General features: G+C 34.4%; 2 protein-coding genes across 4 annotated transcripts; both read right to left on the bottom strand.

Annotated features, from left to right (window-relative positions):
- Positions 1 to 103: 103 nt before the first annotated feature.
- LOC114252690 (tetraspanin-9) lies at positions 104 to 8,559 on the bottom strand. 3 transcript variants are annotated; one of them, XM_028187275.2, is made up of 6 exons: positions 8,411 to 8,559; positions 4,461 to 4,545; positions 2,260 to 2,451; positions 1,261 to 1,515; positions 830 to 961; positions 104 to 324 (listed from the first exon to the last, which is right to left on the bottom strand). In XM_028187275.2, exons 2-6 carry the CDS (start codon positions 4,536 to 4,538, stop codon positions 277 to 279), a joined length of 705 nt encoding a protein of 234 aa, XP_028043076.2. In that variant the 5' UTR covers positions 4,539 to 4,545; positions 8,411 to 8,559; the 3' UTR covers positions 104 to 276. The 3 variants fall into 3 exon arrangements, with proteins under 3 accessions (XP_028043076.2, XP_028043075.2, XP_028043074.2); XM_028187274.2 differs by having other exon boundaries at positions 8,229 to 8,517; XM_028187273.2 differs by lacking the exon at positions 8,411 to 8,559 and adding an exon at positions 7,658 to 7,854.
- A 6,337-nt stretch (positions 8,560 to 14,896) lies between these two features.
- LOC114252520 (Tudor domain containing 3) lies at positions 14,897 to 21,913 on the bottom strand. The gene is made up of 8 exons (XM_028187009.2): positions 21,784 to 21,913; positions 21,617 to 21,701; positions 21,144 to 21,534; positions 19,691 to 19,872; positions 18,561 to 19,517; positions 17,450 to 17,629; positions 16,674 to 16,788; positions 14,897 to 15,201 (listed from the first exon to the last, which is right to left on the bottom strand). The coding sequence occupies exons 1-8, from the start codon at positions 21,885 to 21,887 to the stop codon at positions 15,137 to 15,139; spliced, it is 2,079 nt and encodes a 692-aa protein (XP_028042810.2). The 5' UTR covers positions 21,888 to 21,913; the 3' UTR covers positions 14,897 to 15,136.
- Positions 21,914 to 22,070: the final 157 nt, after the last annotated feature.

The following is a 22,070-nucleotide window of genomic DNA, read 5'->3' as shown; positions in this document are numbered from 1 at the left end:
TCGCACGTGTTTTCAAATCTCGGCGAGAAGCAAAATTTCGGCGACGACTGTTTGCGAGTAAAAAAATATTTCACACAAGAAGTTTAATAAAACCACGTCATCGTAATGTTTTTTACTTTATTTTTTTGTATTACTTTAAATAATTTATATAAAAAAAATACAGAAGATAAATTTCGCGGTGCGTTGTTAATTACACAAAGCAAACAATAACAATAATTACATCGAATCATACCGTCAATCAATTTTTTAGGAGCTGTCATGAAATCTTCGAATCTGTCATTCTATCTTCACGAATAATCCACAGGAGAGTATTAAAGCCAGCAACTGGAAATGAAATCGATTAACTATTTAAATGACTGCTTCACGGTAGTAAGAGACAGAATAGTGACTATTTGAGTGGGCTCAGCCCGTAATTAAGCAACGTTGTATAGCATTATGAATTTAAACCTATAATATTACAGTTTATCAAGGGTTTCACTGAGAGAAACGGAAATAGATTACTGCTCTAACATAAAAAAAACAACATCAATTTATTAATTAACGCACTAGACTCATTTTTTTATTTATTGCTTAGATGGATGGACGAGCTCACAGCCCACCTGGTGTTAAGTGGTTACTGGAGTCCATAGTCATCTACAAAGTAAATGCGCCACCCACCTTGAGATATAAGTTCTAAGGTCTCAGTATAGTTACAACGGCTGCCCCGCCCTTCAAACCGAAACGCATTACAGCTTCAAGGCAGAAATAGGTAGGGTGGTGGTACCTAACCGTGCGGACTCACAAGAGGTCCTACCACCAGTAAAAAAACTTACCACAGTAAGTAACTTACCATTATAATTGCGACAATGATGGCAGCAGTACCAACATACACGGCGTCCTCTCGCAGGAACTCGATGACCTTGTCAAGGCAACCGTCGACATAAATCGTGGTCGGGTTTTGATTGGATTTGCAATCTATTCTCTGAAATAATAATTATTAAACTCGTTATCAAATAGATCAGTTTCAATTATTATTAATTAAATAAAAAAACGGTAACAATTGTAGTCATTTTCTTCGGGCACAGATGAAAAAAAACCCTTGCCGGATTTGTGGATTACAGTGGTGCAAACGGAATCCATTTGTATATTTACGTAAATACTTAGGGTTAAATCTATCACTAAAGACATTTAAGTTGAGCAACAACCTTACGATTTACTGCTTACATTCGACTTTTTTCTCATCATATTTGAACTAAGCGGCCACAACAATCGAGATATTACCTTCCCAGGGTAGGCTTCCCTGCAGCAGCTCTCCGGCAGATTCCCGTGCCAGTCATTAGGGCTTCTCACTCCGCAACATTGGAGATAGGTCTGCGTGTCGTCCCAGGATTTCGTGTACTCATGTTTGACACCATAATAGGGCACAGCTGCGTACAGCTCACGGTCTAGGGTTGTTAGAACCTTCTCTCTGAACACGAACTGCAAGATCCCTCCCACTAACATCACAACGAATATGATGAAAACTAAAATGTAGTACTGAAAACAATAATATATTTATTAAGTCTATTAAATCAGAGATTGTTTAGTAAAAATATGAGAAAATAGTTACGGTGTAGTTACGTCATTGATCTAATAAATTTTAAAGATCGACATATTAATACGCTTTTATTAGCTTCAGACGTATGTATGTAACGGAATCTTTGAACATGATTTTGACCTCCTTCAAAACGTTGGATTAATTCGAAATTTGGCATTCTTATTAAGGACCGATGACAATAAAAAATTTTGACAAAAAAAATAAAAAAAACCAAATTCAACTAAAAAATTAAAAATAAATAATAGTTTAAGAAAACTAACAAAATACACTTTATATAAAAAATAGAAAATAAATTTTAATAATTTGAATTAAAAATAGTGTAAGAAAAAATGATTTTATTGTAAAAAAGCGTGAGGTGCTTTTCAGGATATTATCAAAATAACCCTTCTACTCATATATGGTCATGAAATATTTATAATAAAATACCATGCACCACACGCTTTTTTTACAATAAAATTAGTTTTTGTTACACTATTTTTAATTCAAAATTATTAAAATTTAATTTATATTTTTTTGTTCAATGTTCTATAAAAGCGTATTGTTTTTGTTTTTTAAACTATTTTTTTAAGGTTTTTTTTAAAGCGGAATTCGTATAGTACCTATTATGTCTGGATTCGTCTAAAAAAGTTAGAACAGGTGATACAGGAGTTTAGTAGTAATCATGATTAATTAATGAAGCTCACCGTGAGCAACATGCATTTGACTTCCTTAGCGGCGCCGCAACATCCCAGTAGCGAGAGGATCATTATGGCGACTCCCATGGCCACGACCACGCCGACCGACGCTATGAACATGTTGTTGCTCATCAAAGTGCTTGAGAAAGAACGCGACGTCCACACCCATAGTCCTATGGCCAGCGCTATAGCCCCGCCAATCTGGAATTTCAAAAACCATCAAGCTTAATGAATGGAAAAATGAATGATCCATGAAATATTTCTGCCATGAAGCAGTAATGCGTTTCGGTTTGAAGGGTGGGGCAGCCGTTGTAACTATACCTGAGACCTTAGAAATTATATCTCAAGGTGGGTGGCGCATTTACGTTGTAGATGTCTATGGGCTCCAGTAACCACATAACACCAGGTGGACTGTGACCTCGTCCACCCATCTAAGTTATAAAAAATAAAAACATAAAAATAAAAAAATAATAATCACAGTTTTTTTTTTCCTTCCTATGCTATGATAGGCTTGAGAAGCTATTTCAGCTTCGCCCTAACCTGTAGGTGAGCTCACGGGGCTCAAACCGGGAGTGTTGCTAACAATGGCCCTAGCAAGAGCAGGGCTTCGGTAGAATCTACCACCGGATCGGAAACGCGACCCACTGAGAAGATCCGGCGAGAAACTCAGTGGGCAAGAATCACTATAAAATGTTTAGTTCTGTTCGGATTCGTAACGAAATGATAAATAGCACCAAAGAATACATAATATGTAAATTATTTCTTTTTAAGTTATAATTTTATTTAATTAATAATTAATTTTAAAAATTTAAATTATTATTAAATTATATAAATTTAAAATTTGTTATATGTTTAATACATAAAACAATAATAATACATATTAATTTAATTTAATTTAAATTATCCTAAAACTTGTATTATAAAATAGGTTATAATCACCTGATACGATTCACGAACAACTTGCACAATAAAGTTTTAATGTCGTCTGATAAGAATGAAACCCATAAAACTGCTTTTATTTTACGTAATTAGTTACCGGCCGTGCATATAATTTTACACAGCCCCTAAAGAGAGGGTATTGTGTGAGGGTAGATACAGCGTCGTCAATACCACGAACCAGACGTATTTTCCGGTTTGGAGGGTGAGAAAACCGTTAGATTACTTAATAGAAAGTTCGATCTCAAATCTCGGTGTGGGCACCGGCGTTCAATCCTTGTCTACGTGCTCAAAAAACCGCTTAACAAAAAACGGACCGTCGGCTAGCGTAATTAACTAATACATCATTTAAAAAACGCATTGACTAAAGTTACTCTAACTGGGAACGTGCACTAAAAACTATTTGCCCGTTATAAATTACACGTTTCCCCTTTAACCTCATTATTAGGGTCACGATATTAATCTTAACTAGAGGTCCCGCAGTAGTCGAAATTCGACTATAATTAATTGGAATTGTAAATTGTACACTATTATGATTGTATTTTATACCTCTATAATCACAAATCTCGTTAAGACTATGTACACTATAAAAAATATTAACAAAGACAAACAATATATTATAATCTCAATTTGACAACAGACGTCAAGAACAAAAGTTTGACAATAAATAGTATGCATGCGTGTGTGCGTCAAATACATGGTATGTAGTGTGTGTAATGTTTTCTTTATTGATATAATGTATCTTTTATGCATAATTTAAAAAAAATTTTAGCATTGTGCACTTCTTCTCTATATTCTCTATAAGTGTGGAAAATTTCATACTCCTCCGTCCGCGCAATTTTCGTAAAAAGAGATACAAAGTTTTTGCTTCACGTATTAATATATCTTAATTATTATCATGCCATGCATTCGAGTGGTTGAATGCCATAACTTGTTGTTTAACGTTTAATTTGCCGTCTGGTGTAGTGGTAAGTGGCATGGTCACCACACAAGGGGGTCGCGGGTTCGAATCCCGCCAAGGGAAGATATTTTTTATGATAAATATAAAATGTCTTTTCCAGGGTTATGGATGTATATGGATATGTATGTGTATAATAAAAATCTTACATTTATTTCCGTTATCTGGTGCCTGTAACACAAGCTCTTTACGAACTTAGCATGGGACCAGTTAACGTGGCGTGATTGTTAGCAAATATATATTTAAAAAAAGTGTATGATAAATTTAAAATTAATAAATTAAATTTGATCATCATATAAGAATCTTGTGAACTCACCAATGTTATTACGTTGATACATATTAGAGAGAACTTCATGCACCTCCCACAGCTGTCCATCGCTCCACCCATACCCATTGCTCTTCTGTCCAATAAAAAAAAAGTAATAAGCATTAGATAGAACTCAAGAGTCCCTTAGATCTTAAATACCCCACGTTTTTAAAATCTAAGGAATGTCTGAAGTTATTATATATTTTACCGGTGGTAGGACCTCTTGTGAGTCCGCACGGGTAGCTACCACCACCCTACCTATTTCTGCCGTGAAAAAGTAATGCGTTTCGGTTTGAAGGGTGGGGCAGCCGTTGTAACTATACTGAGACATTAGAACTTATATCTCAAGGTGGGTGGCGGCATTTATGTTGTAGATGTCTATGGGATCCAGTATCCACTTAACACCAAGTGGGCTATGAGCTCGTCCACCCATTTAAACAATTAAAAAAAAATTTAGCAGATAGCAATAAGAAATTGCGAAAATTATTTTATTAATGTTTGGCGCGCTGCACTCAACCAATGCAGTTAGAGATCAATTGACTCGAGGGGTCGGCGAACCTTTTTTTTTTCAATCGATATTATACTGTTGTCTTCGTTTTTGATTCCGTTTTTACGAAGCTTTAAGTCTCTAAAATGACAAGTTTATTTTATATTTAGATTTGCAAATGTCTATTGTTATACATTTGTTGCATTTTTCACTTTGGAAACGGTTTCTTTACTTTTAGGTACAGTAAGCATTTGAAATTCGTGTAGTAAAAATCGAACTTGAAAAATAATATAATTTATGAAATTAATAATTCTAGGGCGTATTGTGAGCACGCACGGGTACTGCCATCCTACCTATTGCTGCCGCGACGCAGTAATAATGCGTTCCAGTTTGAAGAATGGGGTAGCCTTTGCTGCCGAAATGTGACTTGGAACTCGTGTCTCATTATAGGTGGTGACATTTACGTTATTGATATCTACGGGCTCCGGTAAGCACTTAACACCAGGTGGGCCGAGAGCTCGATCACCCGTCTAAGAAAGAACAGTAAAAATGTATTCACAAATCAACAGGAGGTATATAGTCAAGACATTGACTTCATGTAGGTGCTTGGATTGCTTAACGGTTCCGATAACCACTTATTACCGGGTGAGCCGTCAGCTCCTTTACCCAACAGTGAAAAAGTCAACCAAACAAGCTACTGCAACAATTTAACGTTATTATAGCTACTTTTATTAGGACACAATGTAAACAAAAAATCCCATAGTTTGAATAGATGATATGCTATTTATTTCTCTAAGCACGTAACTATAAAAACTATGACTTTGGCGACCTCTTCCGAACATGGTGACGAGTTGTTTTTGCCTTGTTCGCGTTCTAAAACATTGAAAAATACAGATAATTTAACTGCGATTTTTATTTTTATTTTAGCCAATTTTATCTCCTTAATTATCGTAATAGGAAACAATATAAAAATTCAAGATACTAATCTGATACAATTAATTTCATACTAATAATAAAATTGTTATAAATTGTAAATAATATTGTAACAAATATCTATTGTTTATTTCATTTTACGTATCGTTTTTGTAAATTCTATTAATGCATTAAGATATATTAAAACTACAATAATACAAATATTGTGGAGAAATTACTTTAAATCCCTCGACAGCTTTTAAAAATCGAAATTATTTTTTATCACTAAGTGTGTCATTTGTAGGAAACTATTTCAATGCCTAATAACGCTTCCGAACGAGAACTCACCGGGCTCTAACCAGAGGACGTTGCTAACACTACCCTAGCAAGAGCAGTGCTTCGCAGAATCTACCACCGGATCGGAAACGCGACCCACTGAGAAGATCTGGCGAGAAACTGTAGGAGTTATTGTTAAGTTATGGCCAAGAGAATTATGCTCCGCTAATTTTCAAGTGATAAACTATATTGTTTATAATATCGGTTAAAATAAATTATAGACAGCATTCCAAACAAAAGCTATTGTAATTCTGAAATAGAAACAACCCGGCGACACACGATCACATAACCAACCGCAAAGTTTTTAAATCGGGAAGTAACTTGCATCAATAGAAAAAAAAAACAAGATATTTTTAAAGTATTATAATTTGGCTATGGGGGTCTAAGATGTCAGTTTATTTCGGATAAAGTATCTCTTGCCCTCTTGGGAATACCTAATTTACATAATGTTTTAGTAGCTAGGTTAATTATTTGAGCGTAGCTTTGAGCTATATACGTTTTACATGGTTGAGAATGATAACAATTTCATAGTAATAATTTCACCTGTATCATATCCTTCAATGGCAAATCCCACTCTTACAACGCTGCTTTAAATGACTAGTTAATGTCACGAGGTAGGCCAAATCTAACGATTAAATATCCAGTAATTTTACTATTTAATTTCATGGAAAAAGATTTATAAAAAATATTTTTTCCTGAAGTATCTAGTATATGTATGTAAGAAGTATTTATCTGTAGCAAATAATAAATAAATTCAAGCCGTTGGAAATTATAATAAAATAAAAAAGCCTTTTTTTCAAATTCCCTTTTGGTAGTCCCCTTAATATTGCTAATCGAATAATTGTATAGTAATTAATTTAGTTTTATTCGCATAATAATGTATTATTAACCTAATAAGAGCCATTAAATATAGCTTAAAATGTAAGTAGCCGATGTATACCGTATGTTTTTTTTTCTATCTGTTGATCTCAAATATGACAGTATTGCAAAATTATGGAAGTAGGAACTGCAATCAATATAAATATTACATGAACAGCAGCCAAAAGTACAGTAAAAATAGCACAGTACAGAGAAAAACGTTGTGCACTACCAAAGAACTAAAAACGCTGATAAAAATTACTTTTTATTTTTTATTTTTATATTTAATTATTTTCATTTTACAGTTACTTACTTAACAAATGTTCGTGGATAACGTAAAATTTTAATAATAGACACGAGATTAAATCGTAATAGTAGTTGTAATTATGTCTAAGACTCGCCTAATAAATTCTGTAACATTGAACAATTTATGTAAGCCACAAATACCATGAAGCTTGGGCAATCCTTTAATTATTAAATGGCATCCTCAATTTCCTACTGACATTGTTTGTGATTTATCATTGAAACTGTTCGTTGAAACACGATGACCGACATTAAATGTTAATTGCTACATACAATTAATCTATGCAGCTATGACATTCAAGTAATTTACCTCCAGAACATTGCGGTTTTTGTCTCTTTGTATTCATGACCTTTTTTTATATTTCGTGAAGTGTGCCCTGTTTTATTGTCTTCTTCCATTATACGAAGCGCATTATAAAATGTTCTCGTATTATTTTCTATCGTGTTCTTTAATAGAATTAACAGTTAATAAACGGCACAGATGATCAAAAAATAAGACTTTCGATTAACAACAACAATTACAGAATATTCTATTCCACAATTAAATCATACGAAGAACGAGAATCCCACACTAAAAAAGATAATTTACTAAATGATACTTAAATAGATCCCAACAAATGAACATCATAGAACACCTATGCAAAATAAACAGTTCCATAATTGTTTTGGTATTAATGTCAAGCATGAATGATCTTTACTAGAATTGTCAGATACTAGTAGGTAGATACTACAACTTATATGAGACGAGTCACATTACGCGAGGTACGCCAACTCAAGGCGATGCCGCAAACAAGGTCTAACACATTCTATAGATCAAAGATAATGTGAGTGAAAGTTGCGTTTACTCTTCATTTTATCTATAACACGGCAGTTGTACTTACGCTTTTAAATCCAAGAATGTTGTTAACGGTTATTTTGAAAGTTGTTTGCATTCGTACACAAGTTCATTGATGGCAAATCTTAACAAAAAACGTAAACATTCCACCTGGAAGCGCCGTTTCGAGGTGAGTCACACTGTTTTCTTGAGTACTACTATATTATTAACGATACGGTTTCACTTTACCATCACTCTTACTTGTCGCGTCGCCAGCTCACGTAAGTTCATTCGATTCGCGTAAGGTGTCGTGTTCCATGCGGCACAGTCAACTTGCAACTAGTCAGTTGGCGCGCCGCCCCACCATCCAGCCCATAGCACAACCTTCGGAGGCTTAGTTTACAAGCTAATGAATACGCTTTTAGGTCAGGTGCGCGATATGCAGTTAAATCATTTATTTAAGTTCATTGGGTATTGCCATTTGTTGCACGGTGTATGTATGTACGAAGAAAACTAATAATATGTGGTTTAAGTAAAACAGTGGAGATTAGTAATTATCAAATATTAATATCTATCATGCCACATGACAGTCCGTCTTAACTCATGATCAAAGAATAACCACATTGCCATCATGCCAAATGTAAAAAATGCACAGAAAATGCATAATTACTCAGATTCGGATGTTTTGTGAACCCGTATGTCCAGTCTATTTCTCTCATACAACTAAGGTATAATGTGTCCCAGTAGGGATGGTAAGCTTATTCAAATACAATTGAGATTAAAAAATAATCTGTACAGTTTGGCAGCATCATTGTGATGGAAGCGTTCAACATCTAATTAGCTGTGAGTTAGAAAGAACTTTCAATGCCCCACCGATGTAGTGGCCCGGTAGTCGTAGGGCAGACAATCGCAGGTCAGGCGTCTTTATAGGATGTCAGGCCAGACAGATGAGCTACGAACTAATTACTTCACCTTACCTGCCTCGATTGAGTTTTGCTTCATTAAAGTTTCCAACATGGGTTGTTGAAAGATAGAAGATTTTAGTCTTTTGAACACGTACCACAACCCACGCATAGGGAATACGGCGATTACCTCCTGGCCCAAAAAACTTATCCATCTATACATTATGCCAATCTAGGCCCGTTGACCACTCAGACCCGAGAATCTTATACTACTGTACTCATCCACTGAAGTATACATTTAAGTACAAGATCCCGGCCAACTAAAATAACTACCAACGACTTTACTTAATAATAGCTTGTCTTGTTCTTTTACCCAACTTTCCCCTAGAACATCTTTTTTACTAGGCATGATACTAGTCTATTTAATAAAACTTCATAATAATATCGTCTCTCAAGATGGATAGTTGCATTCAGGTTTTGATGTCAGCAGGCTCCGGTAAGCAGTTAGGTCGTAAAACCTTAAGTTACGTCTAGTGGAAAAGGCTTACAAAAAACTAATACAGTTTTCGTTTCACGAGAAATACGAACTACGAATGCTATTGAGTTTCTACTTTCAGGTGGATTTTCTACTGAACTTCAAGATGTAACTATTGAATTAGAGTCTCTACTCAGTGGCTTCGTCATAACACCTAGGTTTGCAACATACTTAGGCCGTTTACGTTGTATACCTAAGACTAATGGGACTGATTAAGCGTCTTACCTCTTTCGGGCGGGAAGCAATCGTGTTTTTTGGGTTTAAGAAGTAAAACAGCCCTATAAGAATGAAATTAAGACCAAGCTTACTCCTTTATCGATCACGTCGGACGTAAAGCTCCAACTTGAGATATTTAAATAGTTTTTATTAATTTATGATTTAAACTTATGTACTGTATGTACTTCATCGTGAATAATTAAGATATTAAAACTTTATATTCACTCAGGCATGTAAATCTGATAGATATTCTTATTCTGATAGACATTCTTTATTGTACTGTATATTAGGTACACCAACTTACAGTCTACATGGAGTTGAGGTATAACTGGCTTAACGAGTATTTGTAAAATTTCAACAATATTAGTATTAATATTGTTCAAATTTCATTAGTATTTTTTTTTTTATTTATATTATATTATTCTAATTTTATCTGCGATTTAAATAAATTCATTCGTTGCACGGGTTATTAAAACAACATATATTACACATTTTTTTATTACACTTTTGTTAATAAAAGTCCACTCAAACTGAACGGAGAACTGTTTCGTACAAATCGCATCGAATGCTTCGCAAATAATTAGGGATGGGGCACACATCGCACCAAACAATTGATTATCTATTTACATATGAAGTTATTTAATTGTTCAATGCATAAATAGCATCTTTGATGATCGAAATTGATGATTAATATATTCATATTTAAACAGAAAAAAATTAGACAATATTTATGGTTAATGTTTTTTTTCTGTTTTTATCGATTCTTCAATGGCTCTGTTATATGTTACCATCAGCGTATACTGCATTAGCTCAATAGCGCGATCCACTCATGTTAAAAAATAACTAAAAAAAAAGATCCGGTCGAAAGGTCAGTTAAAATTCATAAATTCCGATATCATCAGTCGTTTTACGATTTGCACTTAGACCTCATGTCGCAAAGTGGATGACGGCGTTCACGTCGTAATGTCTATAGGCTCTGAGAACACTGGGTGGACAGCGAGAATGTCCACCCATATATTCAATAGAAAATAAACTTTTTTTTTATTATTAAGAATGCCCAAAACACCAAGTTACAACAATAGAAGCTTATTCAAAAACTGTTTCCCTTAAGCCCATTTTTTTTTTATGAAACCCAATCTACTGTTACTATTCAAATGGTTTACAAATGTACGTATAAAATTACTTATCGTGTCGATGTGTGCGAGACCCCGCGACTTGTTCACCTAAAAACTAAACGTTTACTTGTAATTGAGCTTTGGTTTACAAATTACGATGCAACGATAACAAAACCATAAGTTTAATGTTAGGGAATCTATGAGTTTAACGCAGAGGCCGTTTGGTTCAAGCGACAGAAATATTATACAAATTAGGTATATACCTAGCAAATTTTATTTTCTAATTATTATTCTTTAATTAAATTGACATCATAATAATTTAGCCTTTTTTTACAATAAAGATAACTATGAAATGCCGATCAAATAAATTACAGGTTGATCTTTAACCAAAAATATTATACTTTTCTGTCAATAGTGTTGCCATGTTAATCACTTTAACACAAATTAGTTCAGTATAGCCGTCACAATTTATTTTGTTTACTTTTTAACTGATTTCTTACTAACGAAGTTTTTTAACGGATTAAACAACGTTAAATATATCTCGAGCTAAAATAATTGAGACATAAGTAGTTAAGTAATTTCATAATTATGGGCAAATAACTTTTTAAAAAAAATATTACATAAACATGTTTTTCTTGGCTTTTATTTTAATGCTATTAATCGTTACGACAACGAAACACTTAACGTTCTTTTATATCAACCACACGAAGTAAATAAAAGTTTACCGTACTTTTTATAATGGTACGATTATTTCTCTTCCCGGTACATTTAGTAGTTTGTTTAAATTTATGGCAACACTATAGAATAAATTACCTTGAAGTTTAGCATAGTTTTTTTTATTTTATTGATTGCTTAGATGGGTGAACGAGCGAGCGAGGGTGGAAGTAAAAAATTATAACTCGGCTTACATATATTTGCTTCTTTTAAATTATTATTAGATTCCGTAGACAGACAGCTCGGTTCATTCCAAATTATCATTTAAACCAAACGGCATTACAATATAAATTCACAGTTTATTTCATTAAAGTTTTATACACAGTTCATTTCACATTTGTAAAATTAGTTTTTTTTTTTAGTTTGTCAATTTGAACAACTTGAAGGAATCGATTACCGTTGTTCATAAAACTCTAATAAACGATTTTATGAAGTCTTAAGCCGTTTCCGCAATTTGTTAATTTGATTAAACAAAGTATTCGTTTGGAATTACTTCACAATTAAAGACATGAGTGGCTGAAAGGGATATGATACAATTTGTTAATTTAGAGAAAACGGGCCACAAACTTTTGGTTACTTGTACTGTTTCTTCGTGCATGGTTTCCTTAATCACATGCAATTTCTAAAAATATATTTTTAATCAGGAGCTTTAAGGTCTAATATGGTTTATAGGCACATAACACTTTCATTCAATGTAAAAACTCAAAAATACTTAGCCCCTTCCTTATCCCACGCATGTCTTCAATTATGAATTGATGAACATCACCAATGAATGCATAGAAACAAATTTCAATTCATTTGTTAGAATCAAGTAAGTAGACGTTTACAAGTTAGAACATTAAATGATCCTTTTTTAGAGAGATAAATTATAAAACAAGTATAAAATAAAACAATATTTTTTCCATTTTTCCATTGCGCTAAATATACAACAAAATACATTTATTTATTACAAAGCTACACGTTGCAACGCTGCCGCGATTGACGACGTACTGAATCGTTTTCCAACAAAATCGCCTTAAATACCAAAATACCGTGTGTCACTTGAGTCGTAACTTATAGGTGTTAATCGTAGAGAAACAACGGACAACCAAATCGGATAAAATTACGAATACAGTAAAAGCTCTTTATTCGCGGTGTATATGTTCCGTAAATACGCCGCGAATACAGAAACTGTACTAGAATGGTAACGCGATAACGCTATGGCGATATCATTTAACAACATACTTTAGACATACTTGTAATAAGGTCTATCTTACTTTTTTGTCTTGACGACGTGTTTACAGAGTGTATTCGGTTAGATACGTAATTAATGGAATCCTTATTATCAATGTTTATGTACCAGTGTACCGATTAGATCCGTGAATAAAAAAATTAACCGTAAATATAGGAATTGGGTCGCATTCTTTTAATCCGCGAATAGTGGAAACACGAATGAAGGAAGCGCGAAAAAGGACCTTTTACTGTATTTATAAATAAATAAACACACGTCGGTATTTGCTTATTATTACGTGTTACACTTTCACAGATGATAAAAATACTTAAAGCAACGACAAGCATATTTGCCTTAAATAAAGAATAAGAGAAATATTATGTAATTTTTCATTTAAAATTTTAACGTATATACTCATGTTTTTAATTGTTTTGTTGGTATAAAACGATTAGTTTTCCTAATTTGTTTAACTATTGTATGTACAATTAAATTATACAAGTTATTAAAAATGTCATTATTATGAAAAGAAAATGCGCGCTGACGTGTTCGCTCCAAAAAATTAATCAAACTCCAAAGCAAGCGTCAATGTACAAATTATATACATAAAACACTGATTTTTGTCCCGTTTTCTCAAGGAATAAACTAAAGAACAAAAATATATCAAATGTTTCAAAAACTAATTAGTAATGTTACTCCCTGAAATATCTGTTGAATTGTCAACTGCGGTATATATGGCCTTAATGCAACTTCAAATTTTTTATAAACTTATTTATAATGATTAACAAATATTTTTTAACGGAAATCTATCGGTATTCAAAATATTTTGAATCCGTTCAGAAACGAAGAAGTTAAACATTTTCATTTTCATGTAGGTACTTATGAGGGTACTTGTGAAAAAACATAGAAAATTTAAATTATAAACCTTTTTTTACGTTTTAATATCGCGTTTACTATTTCCAAATTATTAATATAGGAATTAAGACGGTAGTTGCACATTAAGCGAATGTCGACGAACAAAACCTTCGTCAGGACCACGACAACTGCAAGGTACGCAAAGACTCGCCAATAATATGACAATAATAAATACGAGATTAAACAGTAAAAGTAGTTTTTTAAAACCGAATAAAATACAAACATGCAAATGCAGAAACGGAGAGGTCATATAATTATTTAATATTTTAAGTCTATAGCAAAATTAGTTTAATTAGGTATGACGTAGATAAGACGTTAGGAACATTTCTGTCTCTGTTTTTTATGGTCTACACCTGGTAAATAAAACATCGTAAAATAAAAACGTGGTTTAAAACATGAATATAAAAAAAATGTATGATCTACATTAGTTAAGTGTAGATCAAACATTTTTTTATATTCATGTTAGCGTTTTTTTTTTGTTATAGTTTTAAACGGCAACAAATATATTTTAACACAGTAACTTGCGCAGGCAAACGACCGAAACACATCTCCCAGAGTCTGATCCAATTTAGGTAAAACAGCAACATGTAAAATAGCAAATATTAATAATATTCATTTCGTCACGTGTAAAGTTTAAACGGTTTTTTTTTTCATTGACTTCGTTCACTTTCGTTTGTCTGATATTATTGATGACTTTACATTTTCGCTTAACACTCGGAAAAGTCTAAACGCAACCTTTATGGGAACTTTTTAGGTACAAAACTTTTGCTTCTATACTTTACTAGAACTAAAGTCTTGGTAAATACTCCATTAACATCAAGGCCACTTTCCTATACCGGAATCGAACATGACAAACAGAAACAAAATGAACAATTTTCAAACTCATACAATTCATCCCACATGTAGTATCGGTATTGAATTATTATTAAAATCCTACTAAATTCCTCCGTGAATCATGTTCTGTAGTTATATAGGAACAAAAAAACATACTTTATTAGAAATCAGTTACTTAAAGTGTAAAAATTTTGTCAGTTTTGACAGCTTGTGACGTAATGAAGTTTGGCGCGCACTGCTCGGGTTCGCGGTGCGCGCGAGCACAGGGATTCTGTTCCGCTAGCATTTAAATCAATCAAATTATCAATTAGAAATACATAAAAATATTATATAAATTTATGTATTTACAAATTACATTACCACTACAATGTTTTTAGAAAGTCCAGCGTTTCTCGATAAAATTCACATTCGTTTTCCGCTGTGAATTTATGAAAAGGACGCGTTTCAAGTCGAGCTTTTTAAATTATATCGAACGTAGTCTGTTTGGTTGTCGGTGTGTTGAGTGCTCGAGTCGGCGACCTCGGGGCGGAGCTGCCACTACAAGTGTTGTCGCGAATACGCGCCCACCCCGCCCGGTACGTAAGGGCCGCTCACACTCGCCGCTGCACATACACAACTCACATACATCTTTAAGCTCGCTTCGTGTGTTTTAAACACACAAATTGCACGTGCATTAAATACAAAAAAGATTGATGAAAAATTCAAACTACAAAAATAAAATATACAAAATTTTATGATTATTATTACTTGTAAATAACACAACATTTTTTTACACAACTAGTGGTGGGTCGTTGTCGAATTACGTAAATATACTTTGAGAACCGTTTTCCGGTAAGCGAAAGCTAGTCCACTAAACTATTGACGCTGTGTTCTCCCAGAATATTGTGTTCGTATAAAATAAGCCCAAAAACACTATTTCTACGTTAACTTAATTTTCTTCTTCTTCTGATATTGCAAGAGTATTTATTTTAATTACACGGCTGAATACTGTAGTTACCTGCCTGGGCATTCTAATTGCATTCAAACGATTGTGAACATTGTGAAAAGATTGTAGTTACTTCGCTTATTCATTCTGCTATGATTACAACGTCCTTCGACCAATATAAAATGAACGAGTTGACCATGAAGTTGATCATTATAAAATAATCTGAATTGTACATAAACATTTAACTGAAAAAGAAAGTGAATTTTTCATCATATCATAGAAAGTGAATTGTTCATCAGTTGTTTCATGAGAGTTACATTTTCATGTTTTTGAACAACTTCTGTTTCTAGGATTGAACAAAATGAACAATAAGGTTTTTGTTGAAAGATATAGCACTAGGCACACGAAAAAGTTTAACAATTTTATTTGCATGTACAATCTACGCTACGTATATGTGCTCACGAACAGAAATTCCGTCGTTCTTGAGTTTATCTTGGGCATCAAATTTTCGCGGCACTTAAGGATAGAGAGGAAGAAATGACAGGCCGATTCGGTATAGCAGTAGTTAGCGGTACTAAATGCTGGGCTCAGGGTCGCGGGTTCGATTCCCGGATCGGACAACATTCTTGTGATGAACAAGTCTTTTTTTTGCACTTTGGCTGTTTAATATTTATACGTGTGCACATTTAAAAGTATAAAGTATGTTTTTCAGTCTGTAGTTCCCGTGGTAAAGGGAATCCTAATTTAGGGCTTTATCTATTTCTTTGATATACAATAAGACATCTCCGAGCCTACGTTAGTCTCACACTGGTCAAAGGTCAACGCCCACCTCTAGGAACAAATTTAATCACAACGCTTTGTTAATAAAAAATAATAATAATGTATACAATGATATTTTTATTACACTACTAAACTATCTGTGATGTTTAATAAATAGAACAGAAAAAGAAAATTCGCAAAATTATATAACAATAAAACTATTGCGCTTCTTAAAGTAAAATATAATTTAAAGAAAAACAAACATTGCTGATGTGAACAAAAAAATGTGCAATTAAAATTTCAAAATTCTATTTTTTACTTGCGTTTTGGCTCGTGAATCTAGGTAATTTTACATAATCTAATAATTGGGTTAAGATTATAAGCGCTTACGTTGATTAGGGTATGGTAGACAGTTGGATTTCAGTACTTCTTCGTGATTACCATATGCACAGAACTTAACTACAACTGTATTAGCGGAGACGCCCGTTATCTCGGCTTCGTAGAACTGAAATTGGAAACGTCGTTTTTTTTTTTTTTTTTTTTTTATTGCTTAGATGGGTGGACGAGCCCACAGCCCACCTGGTGTTAAGTGGTTACTGGAGCCCATAGACAGCTACAACGTAAATGCGCCACCCACCGCTACAACGTAAATGCGCCACCCACCGCTACAACGTAAATGCGCCACCCACCTTGAGATATAAGTTCTAAGGTCTCAAGTATAGTTACAACGGCTGCCCCACTCTTCAAACCGAAACGTATTACTGTTTTACGGCATAAATAGGCAGGGTGGTGGCACCTACCCGTGTAGACTCATAAGACGTCCTACCACCAGTAATTACGCAAATTATAATTTTGCAGATTTGATTTTTATTACACGATGTTATTCCTTCACCGTGGATGTCAATCGTGAACATTTGTTAAGTACGCATTTCATTAGAAAAATTGGTATCCGTCTGCGAGATTCGAACATCGGTGCATCGCTAGATACGATGGCACCGGATGTCTTATCCTTTAGGCCACGACGACTTCGTTAAGATCCTAATCCATACAGTTACTTATAATTAATGTACACGTGTAGATGTGTAAATGTTAAAAATTGGTATGTGCCTATTCTCAGTTTGCTTGAAGCGATCGATATGTGCATAAGTAGTTGATGAGATACTAACATTATTGTCTTCCCAATATAACGCTAGACAGCGATCGCCGACCTTCCAGTTGATGTCAGCGACTCCGAGCATGGCGCGGGCCTGCTCGTTGACTGCCGCGTTCTGGAAGCCGAGAAGCGAGCCCGGCAGGAACGGACCAGCTCTACCAGCGTAACTGTACTGCCGAGCGCCGTAACCGCCCTGTAACATAAAATAAACTTTATATCGACGGGTTAAAGACTATTTGGTTTAAGCAACATTTTTGCATTTTTACTGGTGGTAGGTGACCTCTTGTGAGTCCGCGCGGGTAGGTACCACCACCCTGTCTATTTTTGCCGTGAAGCAGTAATGCGTTTCGGTTTGAAGGGTTGGGCAGCCGTTGTAACTATACTTTAGAACTTAGAACTTATATCTGAAGGTGGGTGGCGCATTTACGTTGCGGATGCCTATGGGCTCCAGTAATCACTTAACACCAGCTGGGCTGTGAGCTCGTTCACCCATCTAAACTATATAAAAAAAAGATTACAAAAAGTTGCCAAGGTTAAAATAAAAAAAAATATAACAAAAAAACTTCAACTATTCGAACAGAGGTAAACTTAATTGAACTTTGATTAAAACATCGTACTATTGATGCCGATACCAATTAAAACGCACCTTTAATTGCAAAGATAAGTGTGGTGTATTAAACGAAATGTCGCTTAAACCAATTAGCCTTTCAACCCTCAATATACTCAATTAAAGGAGTACAAAGAGTGAGACAATTTTATTAGAATACAATTCAGAGGTAAACCTCATCCAAATTAATGGTATAAATGTGAAAGTGTGTTTGTTTGTCCTTCTTTGATGTCGTAATGAAAAATAGATTGACATTATTTTTAAATGTAATGGGTAGACCAAGTAAGTGACATAGGCTACCTTTTGTCCCGAAAAAACATCTAATTTCAACAGGAAACAAATTTACTATTTTTAGAAATATAATGCAGCACTTAGAAACATTGCTTTCCCTTGACTGAATGGGAGAAGTCACAGTTAACAACTAGTATTTTAAATGATGACTAAGGCCACCCATAAACAACATCAACAGGCCATCAATGTCAATAAGCTATTCATTTAGTAATAAGAAAGTAAAGACCTGGCTGAGATAACTTGAGTATATGGTAGGATGTTGCGGCTCGATATATCCATTGGGCACCTGTTGCCTACGTTGGTATCCGTCTTGATGTAAATCATTACTCCTTCTGAATGGTGGTATATCTTGACTATGATTTGATGGATAGGTTTGCTTAGATTGGTAGCTTTGATCTGTATGCTGTTGGTAGTTATGCACTTGTTGTTCATCTATTCTCGATTGGTTTGCTAATAGATTCAATTTGGATGTAGCATCAACCAAGCCATCCATTGTACTAGAATTGTGATTATAATTTTGTTGCGGACCTCTATCATTTGGGTTCCGATCGTTTCTCATATGTCTATCCTTGTATTGATTTTGTTGATAAGTGTTGTTATATGGCATGTTCATGTTTTGATGATGTTTGTTCATCTCCTCTTGTATCTTTTGAAATCTTGGTGGTTTCTCATTTTGCGACTGATATTTTCTATCTTCTCTATAAGATGAATACAAGTTGTCGTTGGAATAATGGCGTCGGTCTGACCGATTTCGGTTGGCCCCTTCATGTCTTGAGCCATGTCGGTTCCTATTACTATTTCTTTCTCTATTTTGGCTTCTGTCATATCTATCTTCCATACTAGAATTATTTTGTCGCATATTCTTATCTTTTTCTGGTACATTTGGTAATTTATCTTCTAAGAAGTCAAACAATGACACTTTTCCTGATGGTTTCACAGGCACACCATCCTCATCACCAGATTCCTTGTGGCGACCTTTACGCTTCACTGGATCTTGTTCCTTCTGTGGTTTCTCTTTATTCCTATTTTCAGAGTTGTCTCTTTTCTGCAATATCTTAAGTGCTCTATCAACATTGTTCTTGGTATATTTTAATGTTGCTTCTGCTTGTTCCTCTGTAAACCCTGCATCTACAATCTTTTGAACATTTGCGTCCAGTAAAGGTTTAGTTCCACCACCAAAAACCTGTAAAAAGAAACATTTTTACTTAATCATCTTTGCAGCAAGTAGTGTTTTGGCTCTGCCCTTAGTCTTGCCAATTCCATGAGTGATGGTAATAACTTATAATCAGGTGGGCTACACGCCAAATGTTGTATGCCTGCAAAGGCAATATAAAACAATAAATATTAAGGACATGCCTTTTTCACACCAGACATCCTCTGTGCCTCAGCAATAGCACCTTTTCTTTGAGCCTCGAACTCTGGATTGTCCTGTTTGGCAGCTTCTTGTAGACTTTTGAACTGTTTGTCCACAGAAAGAGCTTCTAATCTCTGTCCAAATGGAATCCATGGTGGAGGGCCTCCTTCAGCTCCTATGCCTCCTATTATCAGAATGAAATTAATATCATAAGGATATCAGCTTTTAATTTATAAACATTTTATCTTTCTAACACTAACTATCTCTAACACAATTAAATAGCAAATGCAATTTTTATGTAGATGCCAGAGTACTAAAGTAATTGCATTAACTTAACAAATTTTTTTTGTGTCTTTGTGTTTTTTTGTGTTTTGTTTATCTTTCAGGAAACAGTAACACATTTCGGTTTAAAGGGTGGGGAAGCCTTAAGAATTACACTGTAAAAACTGAGACTTTAGAACACATGTCTCAAGCTGGGTGGCCGCATTTGTTTTGTTGATGTCTATGGGCTCAAGTAACCACTCATTACTAGGTGGGCTCTGCCTTTGTAGGCAGACGAGCATACGGCCCACCAGATGCTAAGTGGTCACCGTCACTCATGGACGTCAGCAATGCCAGGGGCAGAGCCAAGCCGCTGTCTACCCTTGTCCACCCGTTTAAGCAGTAAAAACAGAAGCCAGTCAGCCACATCATGCAAATTGTGCATAGTGCCACACTGCTATGCAGACAAGTAGCACCTGAGAAGCTATCCCATCTACATTCACACTAACAGAGGACTGTATTTAATACTTTCACACTAACAGAGGACTGTATTTAATACTTTCACACTAACAGAGGACTGTATTTAATACTTGTTATGTATAAGTATTGGGTTATGGTCCTTAGCTAGTAGTAACTCTAACACATCCATGATTATAAGCAAGCAACAGGTGAACAAATGTTAATGAGCAATATATGATCTAAATCAAGAGTTCTGCAGATATTCTACTGCACTATATTTCTTCTGAAACATAATAGTGTCTGTTATACTAATGGAAAGACGAAACTGAAATTCATTTTTCTATAAGGACAACACTACTTTTTATGCTAAATATCTGACAATTACCTACTATAATACAGCATGTTCCTGTTTCAAAATTAAATTAAAAAAAACTCTATTCTCAACATGAACATAAGACAAAAAACAAAATTCTGACTTAGGGCAGTCCAAAGATTAATAAATATATTTGTTTTAGTAAAGTTTATTTTTTCAAGAACCACAATATGGCACCACTATCTATCGGCCAGAGTCTTAGTTTCATATTGATTAAGTAAATTAACTAGAAACAAGTTCTAGCAAGAGTGAGATGTACTGGCACTTTAGGAATAATATTAATTGCAAAAACATAACATTTAGATTATTTAATTGCTGAATAAAATTGATTAAATAAAAGTTTATTTTATTGTTTTGCTTACCTCTTGTGTGTTTGGCAAGACTTCTGTTCAGTTCCCATTTTTCAATCATATGAGATACTGTTCCGCCCAATACAGATATCACTGATGGGGTGAGCCATACCACTCCGTGACAAACTTCTAGCTCTTCATTCTTCAGCAACAACTTAGTTCCAGGTGGGGTGTTTATACTTAGACTGGGTATATGACTTATCTCTAGACCTGTACACGTTACTTTCCCGTCATGCAGGGTTAGCTTCAACATCCGTGGGGCAGATGTTGATTCTTCATTAGCTTTAGGAGCTGACACATTCCTAATCTTCTGAATTTGAACAACAACGGGGCTTTCTAATTTAGACGGATCCTTGACAAAGTCTTCAGGTAACGATCCTTCGCTGATGTCTCTCAAATCGTACTACAAATTTGAAAATTGTCATGTATGTTTAGTTGGTTATTATTGAAATTGGGTTGCGAATCCAATTAGATTTAATACTTACGTCTAAAGCTTTTTTGCTAAGAATGTTTACATCTTGAATTTGACCATTTTCGGTTATCGTATCGATGCCTTCTTCGGTCAAATGCCTGGAAAAACCAAACCCTTACTTTAGATCTAAAAGCACGGTGGCAAATAACATCAATAAATTTAAAGCGCTAATTAATTTACCAGCCCAGTTCCTTAAGAGTTTCCCGTAATGACATGTTTTGATTTAAGGTCAAATTAACATTATTCTGCGAGAATGAATTGAAAATAATAAGGCCCACGGACATACGGCACCATGACAGTACAAGGCATAGATTATACACTTAAAACAAGGTAAGCACAGACTAATCAAGGTTGATAGTGGGCATCTCTTAATCAGTAGCCCACAAAATCTGATAAAGGTGGCGCTAAAAGCTAGTATTTACAAAATGCTTTTTATTCTCCTACCTATGCTAATAGCCTTGAGAGGC

Source organism: Bombyx mandarina, chromosome 13 (assembly GCF_030267445.1).
Source record: "Bombyx mandarina strain Sakado chromosome 13, ASM3026744v2".
Taxonomy (NCBI): Eukaryota; Metazoa; Arthropoda; class Insecta; order Lepidoptera; family Bombycidae; genus Bombyx; species Bombyx mandarina.
Note: the sequence above shows the minus strand (reverse complement) of the source record. Positions and strands in the feature narration are given on the sequence as shown.

Coding starts and splice junctions, on each gene's coding strand:
- LOC114252690 (XM_028187273.2), bottom strand. CDS start 7,746: ATGGAAGAAGACAATAAAACAGGGCACACTTCACGAAATATAAAAAAA. Junction 2,452..4,460: donor GTATCAACGTAATAACATTG/GTGAGTTCACAA, acceptor TTGAAATTCCAG/ATTGGCGGGGCTATAGCGCT. Junction 962..1,260: donor GGGAAGCCTACCCTGGGAAG/GTAATATCTCGA, acceptor TTATTATTTCAG/AGAATAGATTGCAAATCCAA.
- LOC114252520 (XM_028187009.2), bottom strand. CDS start 21,887: ATGTCCGTGGGCCTTATTATTTTCAATTCATTCTCGCAGAATAATGTT. Junction 21,535..21,616: donor TTAGCAAAAAAGCTTTAGAC/GTAAGTATTAAA, acceptor TCAAATTTGTAG/TACGATTTGAGAGACATCAG. Junction 19,518..19,690: donor GGATGTCTGGTGTGAAAAAG/GCATGTCCTTAA, acceptor TTCTTTTTACAG/GTTTTTGGTGGTGGAACTAA.